General features: G+C 38.7%; 1 protein-coding gene across 2 annotated transcripts in view; it reads left to right on the top strand.

Moving 5' to 3' along the window:
- Positions 1 to 16,804, top strand: part of GALNT1 (polypeptide N-acetylgalactosaminyltransferase 1) — a 120,870-nt gene that overhangs the window by 69,017 nt on the left and 35,049 nt on the right. The window contains exon 1 of one of the 2 annotated variants that reach the window (XM_038543500.1): positions 1,743 to 1,863. The exons of the other annotated variant lie outside the window; for it this stretch is intronic. Coding sequence (XP_038399428.1) covers positions 1,793 to 1,863 — 71 coding nt within the window. The 5' untranslated portion in view covers positions 1,743 to 1,792. Of the gene's footprint in view, positions 1 to 1,742; positions 1,864 to 16,804 lie in introns of those variants that run through there. 2 annotated transcript variants of the gene reach the window in all.

Raw genomic sequence — 16,804 nt, 5'->3', positions numbered from 1 at the left:
CTTTTTTAAAAATACTTATTTATTTCATGAGACACACAAAGAGAAAGAGAGGCAGAGACACAGGCAGAGGGAGAAGCAGGCTCCATGCAGAGGGAGACTGACATGGGACTCGATCCAAGGTCTCCAGGATCAGGCCCTGGGCTGAAGGTGGTGCTAAACTGCTGAGCCACCCGGGCTGCCCCTCCTTCTGCAACTTTTTAAGGGTTGTTTTTGCTCAAGCATTGATTTTGAGATTTATCCGTGTCAGTACATATAGTTCTGGATTATTCATTTTAACTGCTTTGTAGAAGTCTATTGTATGCATATGCCATAATTTATCTATTGTTCTTTTACTTTATATATATTTTACATTTACAGTGTCTCTGTAAACATCCTTTTACATGTATTCTCTCCTATAGATGTTAACAGTTTTCTCTAGAACAGTGCTTTTCAAATTACAGTTCATGACCCTTTACTCACTAATGGATCATAAAATCAGTTTAGTGAATACCTGTTATTTTAATTAGTGAAATAGAAGATATCAGAGTGTGTTTCATGTAGTAAAAGTATTTTTTTTTCATTAATCATTGTTTCAGGATGTATGTACTCGATTAACATAAAATGTACTTGTTACTGTAGGTTATGGTCAAAAGTGTTTGACAGTAAGAAGTGAAATTGTGCTGAGAGTTACGCACTTTTTTATTAAACTCGATTTAAAAAAAAATTATTCCCATGCTAGTTTTACCAATTTACATTTTCCAGCTACAGAGAATTCATGCAGAGGCTAATCCTGGCATGGACTAGGCTAGTATAGGTGAAGAAGTCTTAAAATTCTGATTCCATTTTCAAGATAGAACCTATCAGAATGGGATCCCTGGGTGGCGCAGCGGTTTGGCGCCTGCCTTTGGCCCAGGGCGCGATCCTGGAGACCCAGGATCGAATCCCACATCAGGCTCCCGGTGCATGGAGCCTGCTTCTCCCTCTGCCTGTGTCTCTGCCTCTCTCTCTCTCTCTCTGTGACTATCATAAATAAATAAAAATTAAAAAAAAAAAAATAAAAAAAAAAAAAAAGAACCTATCAGAATACTAATGGATTGGATATGGAGTAAGAGAAAAGGAGAAATAAGGATTTAGACCTGAGCAGCCTTCTATACTTGCCAAGATAGAAAAAAAGAGAACAATAGAAATATGAGGATAGAAAACAATTAGCATATATTTATAAAAGGCTGGAGTTCAGGTGAGATGTTGAAACTGGAGCTATGAATTTGAACAAGTGAATTTAAAGGCATGGGTTGGTTGAAATAGCCTTCTTCTGAGTGGATGAGATGAAAAAGAGGTTAGGTTAGGTGATTAACATTTCAGCTTTTGAAGAGTGAGAAGAAAAGGAAGATAGAGCAAAAGTGTTAGAAAATATGAGGTATGAGGGGAAAAGTACATGGAAGTCAAGCAAATGTTTTAAGGAGCAAGTGGGCCACTCTGTTACATGCTGCTGAGACAAAAAACGAAGTCTGTAAATTGACCAGTGGGTTTCAATGTATACAGGCTGTTGGAACTTACATAAAATTGTTTCTGTGGAGTGATAGGAATAAATCCTGATTTAAAAGATTGAGGAAGTCTTCTAGTTTCAGTAATGGTGGCCTCAGTGATTTAGGTCAGCTCTTCAGTTGAGGACAATTAGAAAGATTATCTATCTATCTATCTATCTATCTATCTATCTATCTATCTATCTATCTAGTTTGCTTGAAAACATCCAGAGGGTAGAAGGCAGTGAAGAATTATGAAACCTAAATATGAAGAATTATGAAGCCTAAATATGGGAGAAGATGAAAACTCAGAGAAATTAGCCTGGAACTTTTACCTTGATGCTTCTGCTGAATCCAGAAGGTGTGTGCCTAAATAGTAATTTTGATACAGCCTTTTGGTGCTGGGGCATGAAACTTGGAGTCCAGAGCCTCTCAAATGTGTATGTGTATGTGGTGGGGGAGAGTGAGATAGCCCTTTCTGCATGCTTTAGTTTTAGGTTCCTAGACATAAGATGAAATTGAAGTAGATTAGCCCTGGTGGTGACTGAAGCCCAAGTTTAAACCATCTTAACCCAGAAAATTGAATTAACTGGTGCCACTGGATCCCCATACATTCAAATGTAAATCCTCTCTGAAGAAAGCTATCAGGCCAGTAAATTTTTAGATGATATTTCATAAACAATGTCTGGCTTATGACACCTGAGGAAACAAGGCAACATGAAAGAAAACAAAACAATAGACAATGGAAATAAACCCAGAAGGACTCCAGGTAATGGACTTATCAGACACAAACTTTAAAATGATTGTACATAATATTCATATGTTCAAGGAGATTTAAAAACAGAATTGGGAATTGCAGCATGAGAACAAGAAACCATTATAAAATAACCAAGTGAAAATTCTGGAACTGGAAAAGTAAAATAATAAAAAATAAAGACCTGACAGGTTTGGCAGTAGATTGATGTAGTGAAAATTAATTGTATTTTTATATCAGTTTTCTAACAAAAGGTGGACAGTAATTTTTTTTTAAAATACCACTTAAAATGTAATCAAAATATCAAGTACCAGAAATTCTCTTCAGAGAAAATTCTGGAATGTTACTGAGAGAAATTAAAGATCTAAATAATCAAGAATGCCCATCTTTATGGATGGACAACTCAGTATTATAATATTTTGGGTTTCTCCAAATTGATCTATAGATTCATTGTTTCATAAGATCAGCATGATCTTGAAATGAAAATCTGACAAGGACAAGAAAGGAATATTACAGACCAATCTCATTGATAAACATAGATCTAGAATTCTAAATAAAATGTCAGCTGAATCCAGCAATATGTAATGTTAATAACATATAAAAAACCAAATTGATTTATGTCAGCACACTAGGTTGATTTAATATTTTAAAATCATTTAAAGTCTCCACATTAACAGGAGTAAAGGAGATAAGCTCTGTTATTTCAGTCGATATAGAAAAAGGATTTGATAAAAATTTGTCTTTGGTTAGGACAAAAATTCTAGGGAACTGGGAATGAAAGGGAACCTCCTTAATCTGATAAAATTTATCTGCCAAAACCAAAATGAAACAAAGCCTCTCAGGTTTAATAGTTATTTTGAAAATGTTCCTTTGAGATCTGGAACATGACACAGATGCCCATTATCACTTCTATTCACTGTGGTGCTGTTGGTTTTAGTCAGAGTAAGAAGGGCAAGCAAGAGAAATAATAGTTATATGTGCTGGGAAGGAAGAATTAAAATTTAATATTTGCAATTGATGTTGCAAATAATTGCATAATTTTTGTGTGTATTACAGATACTAATATGAAGGCAAAGCAATAAAGTTCCTAGCATATCACATAGAATTTATTATGATCTTGAGAGAGGGGAGGATTTTTTTTTTTTAAAGATTTATTTATTTATTTATGAGAGAGAGAGAGAGAGAGAGAGAGAGGCAGAGACACAGAGGGAAGAAGCAGGCTTCATGCCGGGAGCCCGACGCGGGACTCTACCCTAGGACTCTAGGATCGTGCCCTGGGCCAAAGGCAGGTGCTAAACCACTGAGCCACCCAGGGATCTCCGAGAGGAGGATTTCTTAAACAGGGCAGGGAACAATTTGATTATTGGGACTGTATTAAATCCTTCCTATTCATTTTTTTAAAAATGGAAAAAATACATGGAAATGGCAAGTCATGGGCAGCCTGGGTGTCTCAGTGGTTTAGCGTCGCCTTCAGCCCAGGGCCTGATCCTGGAGACCCGGGATTGAGTCCCACATTGGGCTCCCTACATGGAGCCTGCTTCTCCCTTCGCCTGTCTCTGCCTCTCTGTCTCTCTCTCTCTCTGTGTCTCATAAATAAATAAAACCTTAAAAAAAAAAAAAGGCAAGTCACAGAAGAAATTTATGATACTTACGACCAGCAGAATGCTCAGATCTGGAATATATAAATAACTTCTACATCAAAAAGAAAAAGTGGAAGAGACTTGAAGAAATCGTTCATATGACCAATAAACCTATGAAGATGATCAACTTCATTAATAATCGAAAATCACAAAACTAATGAAATACCACTTCATACTCTTAGAGTGTTGGTGGCAGTGTAAATTCTTACAGCCACATTGAAAAACACGTCAGTATCTAGTAAAATTAACATTAACATGCTTCGTGACCCAGCAGATCCATACCTAAATATATCTAACAGATGCATGCACATATGCATCAGGAGACAAGGACAAAATTGTTAATAGTATTGGCTCCAAAACTGAAAATAGTCGAAGTGTGTATCAGCAGTGGCATATGGCAGACCCATACAATGGAATACTTTACAGCAGTTGGAAATGAACAAAGGGCACGATGTGAATCTCACCATTATACCAAGGTAGTGTCTCACAGGAATATATATGAAATTATGCTGTCTCTAGGAACCTCAAAAGCAAGCAACGCAAAACAAGTTCAGTGTTAGAGGACAGTAATTCATCACCTTTGGGGAGGAAGGAAAAGGTAATGGGAGGAGCAACGGGGACTTGCGAGGTACTGGCTATGTTCTCTCCCTCTTTTTTTTTTTTTAATGTTCTCTTTTTTTCCCGAGTCATGGTTACAAGGGCATTTGCTTTGTGATAACTCATTCAGCCCTAAATTTATGTTTTGTGCAATCTGCTATACTATAGGTAAAATCAACTTGACGGAAAAGTGGGGGAAACAATGTGGGAGGGTAAGTGGTGGAGGCAGCAGGTGTAGCAGTGCTTTTGAGGTGTTGGAGAAAGGAGAGAAGTAGAGGTGTTAGCTGGGGAGATAGTGCAATTAGGGGGACATTGTCTCTTTTTTTTCAAAGGTGATCTATAATGCAGTATGTTTGTGTGTTGATGGGAATGATCCCACTGGGGGTAAATTTGAGAGGGATGAGTATTACAGCAAGAGCATTTATTAAGTCAGTTGAGAAGGAATGCAGTTGCCTTTAAACAGGAATAGGGATAATTCAGGCCTTGTGTAGTGGGAAAAAAGCACAATGTTCACGACCACACATGCCTACAGGATGGTAAATGTGTTCATGGGAGTATGGAAATTCTCTGACAGCTTCTGTGTTTTCGGTGAAATTGCCACCTGTGAGTGAGGAGGGTGGGAAAGGTATTGGAAGTCTGTGGACATGTGAAACAAGCATATTGAAGGAGGTGAGTAGGAAATGCAAGTAGAATGCTGCACTGCGCTGAGAGCTTGCTTGAGGTTTGTGGTTATAAATTGAAAATGAGGCCATTTAGCATGCTCGTTTATTTTCTTTAGCCATATTCAGCAGTTCAAGTGAGATGCAAAATCAGCAAAAAATTGGATTTAGCTAGGATTGGGATATTCCAGCAAATGATAGGGAGTTAAAGCATGGTGATAGTAATAAAGAGCTATGGATCTAAGCAGAGTATAGGACCTGTAAAACATGAAGAAGGCAACAGAAAGCTAGAAGAGGGAGGGTCTGCAGTGGAGACGCCAGTGAAGGAAGCTAAAGATCTGGGATTATTGGAGTCATTGAGTTGGAAGAACAAGGATTTGGGGTGGGGGTAGTGGTGACCAGAGATTGTGATGCTTAGAATGGAGGTGGTCTGTAATGGGATGGTCTAGAGGGTATAGCATGAAAGTGTGTGAGTTGTGGTGAAGGACAGTTTCACTGGAGAAGAGCAGAGCAAAGATCTGAGAAGCCAGGGTATTGAAAAATGGACCACATTGATGCTAAAATGACTGAGAATGTGATGACAAGACTAGCGTTGGAACTAAGGGAAGTGATGGACGACAGTGACAGAGATGGAGTGGCACCTTCTTTAAGGGACATGAGGCTTCTTAGGGAAGAGGGAAAAGCAACAATCTTGAATCAGCAGTAAGGAAAAAGGAAAGTATCTACCCCTCATCTCCAGACTCCGTGGTACATGTGGTAGGGAAGGAAAGCCTCTTGAAAGACTACTCAGGAGGTGCCTGGCTGGCTCAGTCGATTAAGTGTCTGACTCTTGATTTTGGTTATAACCTCGTGACCTCATAGCTTGTAAGATTGAGCCTCGAGTGGGGCTCCCCACTCAGTGAGGAGTCTGCTTGAAATTCTTTCCCTGTCCCTCTGCCCCTCCCCCTCACTTGCTCTCTCAAATATAAAATAATCTTTAAAAAAAATTATTCAGGAAGTGGTCTTCTTGGTGACTTTTTAATTAATGCTAGAACATGAATATTCAGAAAAGGGATTATGAATATAGCTGATTTTATTGGTGACAGAACCATGAATTCCCGGGAGCATAGTGGAAAGATTTGCAGGTGTTAATCTAAAAAAATAAAGCAGCCAGTTATTCTGCCTGCAAAATGGGTTTATTTGGGAATAGCAGAGAATTGCACTTCAGGACAAACTACACAAAACCATAGGCAAATCCAGTGATAAAAGGGGAGACTTCTTCTATGGAGGAGGAAATTGGGAAGAGGGTCTTTTTTGTTTGAGAGAGTGTGCGCGTGGAGAAGCAGAGAGGGAGAGAGCATCTTTTTTTTTTTTTTTTTAAGATTTTATTTTCTTGAGAAACACAGGAGAGAGAGAGAGGCAGAGACATAGGCAGAGGGAGAAGCAGGCTCCATGCAGGGAGCCAGATGTGGGACTCGATCCTGGGTCTCCAGGATCAGGCCCTGGGCAGAAGGCAGGCGCCAAACCGCTGAGCCACCTGGGCTGCCGCTGAGCCACCCAGGCTGCCCGGGAGAGAATCTTAAGCAGACTCCCTGCAGAGAGACTGAGCCGCCATCCAGGCACCCCGGGAGAAGCTGTTTTGAATGAACGCTCATTAGAGAAAAGAGTTCAGGATGATGATGGTTTCTCATTTGCTGGGGTGCAGGAAGGTAGTTGATTTCTTGTAGAAGATGCAGGGTACATCTTTTCCTGTTGGGACCTGTAGCTGGTAATTCTTTCCTGTTGTTGACCCTTCTTCTGTTGGGGTCTGTAATTGACATTCTTTTTGTAATTGAAGTTGAGTGGTATGGCTCCCCCTTCCTCACTTCCCCTCCTAGCCTCCTGACTCTGTTTTCGTGAGGTTTCTCTTCATTAATTTCCACACAGGTCAGGAACTTTAGTTAGCCCAATAGCAATTAGGATTTGGGTAATGTACGATAACTAGAAGGCCTGGGTTTTTTGTTATTTGTTCATATCATTATCTTACAGTTTTTAGTACATTTTCACTAGGTATATAATTATGTATTCTTATTTCTAATATTTTTTGTGACTCCCCCCCCTTTATTCCCCCTCCCTTTTAAAAAAAGACTTTATTTATTCATGAGAGACACAGAAAGACAGAGGCAGAGACACAGGCAGAGGGAGAAGCAGGCTCCCTGCAGGGAGCCCGATGCAGGACTTGATCCCAGGACCCCAGGATCATGCCCTGAGCCGAAGACAGACGCTTAACCACTGAGCTACCCAGGTGTCTCCCTTTCCCCCTTTTTCATTAATTTTTTTAAAAAAGGATTTCTTTCTTTATTTGACAGACTGAGCACAAGCAGGGGGAATGGTAGGCAGAGGGAGAGGAAGAAGCAGATTCCCTGCTGAGCAGGGATCCTGATGCTGGGCTTGATCTCAGAACCCTGAGATAATGACCTGAGCTGAAAGCAGATGCTTAGCTGTCTGAGCCACCCAGGCACCCCTTCTTTAAATAATCTTGCTAATGAGTTGCAATTTTTGATTTTCAAAAAAGAAGTAACTTTTCCTTTGTTTTATCTACTTGTTTTTTTTTTTTATTTGTTTTCTGTGTAATTATCTCTTTTGTGTTTAATCTGTCCTTTCTTAAGTGCTTAACCTATTATTTAAAAATATTTTTGGGGATCCCTGGGTGGCGCCTGCCTTTGGCCCAGGGCACGATCCTGGAGACCCGGGATCGAATCCCATGTCGGGCTCCCGGTACATGGAGCCTGCTTCTCCCTCTGCCTGTGTCTCTGCCTCTCTCTCTTTCTGCGTGACTATCATAAATAAATAAAAATTAAAAAAAATAAAAAATAAAAAAATAAAAATAAAAATATTTTTGTTTTCTAGTAATCATTAAAAACTATATCTGTGAATCACTTCAGTGCAGCTTGTTTTACATATAGTATTTCATCCTTATTTATTCCTTTTTTTTTTTAAAAAGATTTTATTTACTTATTAGCACTCGTGCAGAGAACCAGAGCAGAACAGGGAGGGGCAGAGGGAGTGGGAGGAGTAGACCCCCCCACTGAGCAGAGAGGCTGACATGGGGCTCCATCCTAGGATTCTGGGATCATGACCTGAGCTGAAGGCAGAAGCTTAACATACTGAGCCGCCCAGGTGCCCCATCCTTATTTCTTCCTACGTAGTTGGTAATTTCCATTTGATTTCCACTTAACTCAGGATGACCTAGAAATACATTTAATATTTCTAGGTATATTTCTCTTTGCCTTTTGATTTTTTTGATTTTTTATTAATGATTTCTAGATTCATTCATCATGTTCAGAAAACATGACCTATATATGAACATGATCTATTTCAAATATATTGAAACCTCCTTCGTGACCTAAAAGGTGTTGAGTTTTTTTTTTTTTTTTTTTTTTTTTTTTTAGGTGTTGAGTTTTTAAAAAACAATTCCTCTGCAGTTGAAAATAACTGGTTGTTTCGTTGCCTTTTACTTCTGGATTTTTTCTGTTTCATGGTGCATGCTGTATTAGATTCCGATTAATTTGTATTTTTTTAATTTGTATTTATTTTTATTTTTATTTTTTAAAGATTTTATTTATTCATGAGAGACACAGAGAGAGAGAGACACAGGCAGAGGGAGAAGCAGGCTCCCTGCAGGGAGCCTGACTTTGGACTCAATCCCGGGTCTACCAGGATCATGCCCTGGACCAAAGGCATGCACCAAACCACTGAGCCACCCAGGCGTCCCTAATTTGTATTTTTAAAAAACCTCCCACTATGATTATGTGCTTGACAATTTCTCAGTTCATTCTTTTATTTTTCAAGGCTGCATCATTGGATACATTTATAGTAATTGATAGTATATTGTTTTTAAACCTGTTGTTTACTGTATGTGTATTAATTTTTTTACCCTGATTTTGACATTGCTGTACTGCTTTTAGTCTAACATTTTCCTGATGTGTCTGTTTTTTTATTTCTTTCAGCCATCTGTAAGATTTTATTTTAGATGTATCTTTACTAAATGGCTGGATTTATATTTTCAATTCACTCTAATCATTTTTTAGTAGGTGAGTTTGATACATCTACATTTATTGTGACTGTTGTTAAATTTGGACTTACTTTAGATTGAACAACATAATGAAATTGATATTCGACCATTTTTGACTTATGAAAATGAGTTTCATAAAGCTCAACCTAACCTTGTTTTGTTTACTGTTCTTTTCATTTTTTCCTCCTTTCCCTTCACTACTTGATACAGTTTCATCTGATAAAAATTTTAGTACTTATATTTTCCTGTCTCTTGGTTTAGAAGCTGCACATTTTTTCTTCCTTTAGTGTAAGACCTGAGTATATTGTAATTGTCAACATATGGATTTATCTTCATCTACATGCTCAGTGCACATAGTGTATTTTGATCTGAGTATTCAAATTCTTCAATTCAGGACATGGCTGGCTGTAATCTCAAATATTGCTGTGGTACCATTCCTTCAACCCATTCTGGAATTACTCATATGCATAGACTAGAGCTTCTCAATCTGTACTTTTATTTTTTTCTCTCCTTTGTCCCTCTTTGAATTATATCTCAGTGAATTTCTCACTAATCTCGATAGTGGCAAAGTCCAGGTCTCACTTGCCATTTACTGGCTTTGTGGCTTTGGAAGAGGTAATTACCTTTCTGTACTACAGGATCCTTATCTGTACAGTAAGAAAAATAACAAGGATTGTTGTGAGGATTTATAGTGCTTGAGATACTTCGTGGCACCTAGGATACAGAAAAAAAGGCCTCTGTTTAGGGAGTAAGCTCTAGGTCCCAGTACGAGTCTGATGAAAAGCCAATTACAAGCATGCTTTTCCATCCCCACTCTTTTTTTTTTTTTTTTTTTTTTTAACTAAACATTGTCTGGCTTCCAGAGAATATAACGAAATGTTAAATAAGAAACATCAGATTTAATATTTAATGATTTCTGCACACAGATGAATAAAGCTGGCCAGCAGTTACTTTTCAGACTAATTCACAGAGGTGAAAGAGTAAATAGTGTGGACAGCCCCTAGAGTGCAGCTCTTTCACTCCCTTTTCTGAATCCAGAAGAGCTCTACTTGTTCTAAGTCATGGGCTTAACTGGTAGTATAGCTGGCAGTATCCAGATTATCCTGTACCTGCCAGGAACCTTTACTGTCTTGTAGAATCTCCAAGGACACATTTCCTGCAGGGAAACTTGAGGAAAGAATGATATTGTTCAAATGTCAAGAAGAGTTAAAAACAATCAAAGAATAATGTGTAAGGTGTGATCCTAAGGAAGGAACTTTGAGGCAAATTCCAAGTCACCTAAGGTGGCAGTTTCATCCTGTATAGTTAGTCTCAGGTGTTTAAAAAGTAATAATACCATTCAGTGAGTGCTTAGTTTGTACCAGGCACTACATACATTATCATAGTGAAGCAGTTGCATAAAAAAGTAGTATGCCCAGATGACAGATGGGGAAACTCAGATGTGGGGAGATTAAATGATTAGTGCAAAGTATGGCTAAAAAGTGATCCAGGGGGCAGCCCCGGTGGTGCAGCTGTTTAGTGCCGCCTGCAGCCCAGGGCGTGATCCTGGAGATCCTGGATCGAGTCCCACAGTCAGGCTCTCTGCATGGAGCCTGCTTCTCCCTCTGCCTGTGTCTCTGCCTCTCTCTCTCTCTCTCTCTCTCTCTCTCTCTGCATCTCTATGAGTAAATAAATAATCTTAAAAAAAAAAAAGTGATCCAAGTGAAATCTGTCATTGACAAAGCATGTAATCTTAAACACTGTGCTCTGCCATCCCTTTTATGGTGGATCTTCATTGATCTTGTCTGAATGTGAGTACACAGAAGAGAAATCATATAACATTGCCAAACACTGCCAGACAGATAGCCAGCCATCTTAAGAAATACTGATTTGTCATGGGTAAATGGTAGTGACGGGCTAACTTTAGTGGATATCGAGTACTTAAAAAAAAAAATCATAGCTGAAAGGGACCTAGAGAACAGAATTGGATTATATATGCATACTCACCTTGACTTGGAGTAAAGCTGCTTCCTTTCCCTAGGCTGCAGTTTACTTATCTGTAAAACTGGGAGAACAATGCCTCTGTCTTACGGTTGTTGAGAGGATAAAGTGAGGTAATCATAAAAAACTTTTTTTTTAAGATTTATTTATTTATTCATGAGAGATACAAAGAGGGAGAGGCATAGACACAGGCAGAGGGAGAAACAGGCTCCCTGCAGGGAGCCAGATGAGGGACTCCATAGGATTCTGGGATCATGCCCTGAGGCGAAGGCAGCCGCTCAACTGCTGAGCCACCCAGGCGCCCCGTATAAAAACTCTTAATGCCATTTCAGGCCCTAAGAGGGCTAAAATAAGTATAATGAGACTTTAGCAGTTGAAAAATAATATAAATAGTAATAATCATAGGACTTCAGTTCTACATTCCTGAATTGTTAGGTGTTTGTGTGGATTGATTCTTTGGTAAGCCTAGTCTTACTGAGATGATCACTATCCTAAGCAAATTTAATAATCTCCCTATTTCCCAAAACACTGCTGAGGCACTCAGGCAGGCACCCAAACTAATTCAGACCACATAGTGAATTTCATGCATTAGAGTTTATTCAGTAATCCTTTCACTCACTTAGGACAAGAGTGCTTGTTGTGTAGGCCATCTTTTAATTACTGTTATACAAGGAGACTGAGATGAAACCACTTGTGTTTTCACTCATTGTGTAAAAACCAGGGATTTTTCAATAAACTTCGGCTCCACTCCAGTATATAACTCACTCCCATTAAAAGCATCAATCCATTGTGGTAGTGATGGTATATTTTCAAAAACCTGTCCATCTCCCCTCGTCCTTTCTTAGCCTGTGCTCTCTGCCAAACAAAGGAGTAAACCAGGGAAGAGAAAGGCATGGGATATGAAAGACAGGAGATTCAATGTGCAGGACAGCTAATAGAATCCCCGTCAGAGGGCAGCCTGGATGGCTCAGCGGTTTGGCGCCGCCTTTGGCCCAGGGTGTGATCCTGAAGACCCGGGATCAGGTCCCACATCGGGCTCCCTGCATGGAGCCTGCTTCTCCCTCTGCCTATGTCTCTGCTTCTCTCTCTCTCTCTCATGAATGAATGAATGAATGAATGAATGAATGAATTAATAAAATCTTTGGGGGGAAAAAAAAAGAATCTCCGTGGGATGAGAGAGAGAAAGCCGTGGACCACAGTGGTGCAGGCACAGAGGCAGCCTGCCCAGAAAACTTCAGGAGGGATTGCTTTAGGAAGATTTCAGTCATATTATAGCTGGTGCTTCTGAACATCTTAAGAGACTAAATTTGTAGAGTCTGGGTTTGAATTAGTGACAAATACACAGAAAACTAAGAAAAGGGGGAAAAATAACCTCGGCTAAAGTAGAGGGCAATGTTGTGCAGAAAAGGAAAAAGTGTTATATTCACAATATATGAGTCAGCTATAGATAGCATTTTACATAGTCCTTATATAAACTTTAACAATGAACTGAATTTCCAATATAACTACTTTGGGAGGCTGAAGGGAGTAGCAAGTGAATGTATTAGGATGGGGATAGGAGGGAAATAAATCATTATATTCTCCACTAAGTTAATATGTAATATCTAGAACTTGAAAAAAAATGAAAATTCAGATACGGTATTTAGAATTCTGGAGGTAAATACCAAGAGAAAGAGGTCAAAGAATTGCATGTTGTTTCCTTTATGGAAAGGGAGAGTATGGAAGGGGAGCGATTGGCTTTTTAAAACAAGCTTTGCACATTTGTTTATTCTTTAATGTTTTTATTTTTCTTGTAGATTCCTAATTGCTAGGTCCTGTGGTAAGTTTGTTTTTAACTAAAAAATTGCCAAACTTTTTGCCAAAGTGGCCACAAACATTTCCACCAGCAAAATGTACATGGTTTCTAGTTTCTCTACAACCTCATCAACACTTATTTTTGCCTATCTTTATTCGTATAGCCATTCTACTGCAGGTGAACCAGTATCTCATTGTGATTTTAATTTGCATTACCTGTGACTAATGATATTAGGGATATTTTCATGTACTTATTGGCCATTCTTGTATCTTTAATGAAATTTGTCTGGATTTTTTTTTGCCCATGTTTTATCAGATTGTCTTCTTGAAGTTCGCAGAATTATAAGAGCTATTTATTCTAGATCCAAATCCTTTACCAGAGCTATAATTTCTAAATATTTTCTGCCAGTTTGTGGCTTGTCTTTTCCTTAGTGATACCTTAGAAGCACAAAAATTTTTAATTTTGATGAAGTCAAATGTATTAGTCTATATCATGCTTTTAGTACTAGTCTATATCATGCTTTTAGTATCATAGCATGCTAAAAGCTTTCCCCAAAGGTCAGAAGCAAGGGAAGGATGTCTGTTCTCCACTTCTGTTCAACATTGTACTTGAAAACAGTTCAGAACTTAGGAGTATATACTGGGTATAGGAGGAGAGCTCCCAAGAGAAACCCAACCCACTCTTTCTGTTCTGAAGAATGAGAAAAGGGATCTCTTAAGGGTTCGTGGAGAAAACCTCCTATTCTTGCCTCTTCTTTTTTTCCTCTTCTCTGCTATCCCAATCCCTAGATAGTATGCCAGGATAGCACAGCCATGGGAGCAGTGCCAGGCAAACAGCTAAAACTCTGAGGGAGGGGAATCTCTTTGACCAGAGAATCTTTGGTCCCCAGAGCATGGGTAGACTCTCCCATGCTTCTCTTTTCCTGTCTCCTGCTACTTGGCCTAGAGCACAGACTTGGGCGCAAGCAGTGCACAGCAGACTGAGAAGACTAAGTTTTCTAGCTATGTTGGAACGTCAACATAAAAAAGGTCCATTCTCCCCATTCAAAATTCCATCAAGAGATTTAAAAATATATTTGGAAAGGGAAAGGAAATAGCAAGAATAATTTTTAAAAGAATAAAATTGGAGGAAATACAGTGCCCAATTTAAAGACGTACTAAAAGCTACAGTAATCAAGATGGTGTGCTGTTGGCAAAGAGACAGACACAGAGATTAGTGAAACAAAAGAGAATTCAGAAGTAGACCCACATGGATATGGCTATTTGATTTTTGACAAAGGTGTAAAAGCCATTCAGTAGGGGAAAAATCATCTTTTCGACAAATGATGTTGGGACAATTAGACATCCATATGCAAAAACATGAATCTTGGGTGTTTTATGAGCATTAACTCAAATTGGATCATAAATCTAAAGCTAAAGTCTAAAAGTTTATAATTTTAGGGAAAATATTCAAGATCTGGCATTAGGCAGAGAGTATTGAGACATGACACCAAGAGCATAATTTCGTAAAATAAACAATTGGTAAGTTGAACAACAAATTTTAAAACTTTCACTCTGATAGAAACACTGTTAAGAGAATGAAATGAGCTACCGGCTGGGAGAAAATATTTGCAAACTATACCTCCATCAAAGGACTTGTATCAGAAATATGAAGAACTCTCAAACATAACCCAATTAAGAAAAATGAATGCAATGAAATGTTGTCAAAAGACCTGACACCCAAGATACTATATGGATTGCAAATAAGCACATGAACAGACATTAACCATTAGAGAAATGCCAATTAAAATCATAATGAGTTACCACTCTATGTGTCTTCAAATGGCTACAAAAATAATTATAGTATCAAGTGCTGACAAAGAGGGCATTTGGAACTCCTATACATTTTTGGTGGGAATGCAAAATGATACAGTCTCTCTGGAAAACAATTTGGCAGTTTAAAAATTAACACTTACAAAGTTATACTTACCATGTAACCCAGCAGTCCTATCCCTGGATATTTACTATAAAGAAATGAAAACATGTTTACATAAAAGACAGTACCTGAATTTTTATAGCAACTCACTTCATAATAGACAAAAACTAGAAACTAGAAACAACTGGTGAATGAAAACATTGATAGATCAGAACTGACTTCTGGTTTACTCTTCAGTAAAAAATAACAAATTTTAGATACATATAATTTAGATGAGTCTCAAAGATATGCTGAGTGAAAGAAAACAATCCTCCAAGATTACACACTGTATAATTCCATTTATAGGATATTTGTGAAAAGACAAAACTTTTGTAATGGAAAACATACGAGTTGCTAGGCATTACATGTAGGGGAGGTGAGATTATAAAAGGATAACAAAGGGGGTTCTTTGGAGGTGGAAATGTTCTGTTTCCTGAAAGTGGAGATAATTTTATGAATCTGTGCATTTGTTAAAACTCAGACAACTTATTACCCCCTTCAAAAAATGATACTGTTGGTAGGTATGGAACAGCTAAAACTATGACACAGCTAAAACTATGACACACTGCTGGTGAGAGTGGAAATTACTACATGCTCTTTGGAAAACCATTTCTTGGTATCTGCTAAAGCTGAGCCTCTATATTTCTTATTGCCCAGTAATAGAAAAATGCATACATTAGTAATCAGCAAAAAACATGTATTTGAGTGATTTTCACAGCACTGTTTATAGTAGCCCAGACTGGAATGTATCCTAATGTTTATTAATATTAGAATAGAAATGGAATTGTGTATGTGTACACAGATACTCCTTTAAAGGAATACTATGCAGCAGTAAAAATAAACTTGCCCATAAAAACATGGATGATACACAATGTTGAAGGAAATAATTGAGACACAAAAGAATATGCTCTGAATCAGTTGTTCTTAAAGTGTAGCCCTGGGAATTTGGAAGTCCTTCAGATCTTTTCAGGGAGCCTGCGAGGTCAAAAAGTTTTCATAATAATACCAAGACAGCTATTTGGCCTTTTTGCTCTGATTCATAAGCTAGTCCACAGTGGAGTTTGAGAAGCTTTATGGATCAGGATCTAGCAGGGAAAATGAAATCCTCCAATAATTTGAACAGAAAAAGTTTAATATAATTATTAACTATGATGGGGTGACTGTAAGGAGATAAAGACCGTCATAAAGTATATCTTAGGGTTGAGAGTACCAAGGAATGAAAAACATTGAGAGGGAGCCTGCTCCCTAATGCTGGGGTTCATACCTCTTTGGAGAATATGATTGCTGCTCACTAGACAGTGGAGAAATTTGCTGGTTACCCCTGGGGAGACGTGGCACACAGTACCTTTCAGAGCGGGAGCTGGTAGGCAGGCCTAATCAGCAGGAAATATACTTGAAGTGTATTTGGGCAGGAAGTCAGAGCCAGAACTGGCGAACAGGAACCACCCTTTTGGGGTGCAGAAAGCCAAAACTGGGAAGCCAGCTACTGAGTGAGGTACCTGGGAGACTTACTGAGAATCTGCCTGAGCGGGGTGGATGCTACTAAAACTCCGTGGGGATGATGCATCTGGGTGCCCACCACACACTCCACTGGCAGCACCAAAGCAGGGAGGAGAAGAAAAATGGAAGCATGCTGGCACTAGGAAGGGAAGTTCCTACTTCCTACAGTGTGCCTCCCAACACCTTCCATGTGTGTGCACACTGTACAAAGTTTATCTATGCCTCTTGCCAGCTGCAAAGAAGAAATGCTTATAGGAGCCAGTTTTATCACAGAACAGTCAGTGGGAGGGTATATTTGGAGCTAAGAGGCAATAAATCCCTAATGGGCACACACTGTGATAGTGATGGATCACCTCTCTCATAGCATAATATGTGTTTGTGGATTCTTAGG

Source organism: Canis lupus, chromosome 7, assembly GCF_011100685.1.
Source record: "Canis lupus familiaris isolate Mischka breed German Shepherd chromosome 7, alternate assembly UU_Cfam_GSD_1.0, whole genome shotgun sequence".
NCBI classification, from domain to species: domain Eukaryota; kingdom Metazoa; phylum Chordata; class Mammalia; order Carnivora; family Canidae; genus Canis; species Canis lupus.
This window is presented reverse-complemented; position numbering and strand designations above follow the sequence as displayed.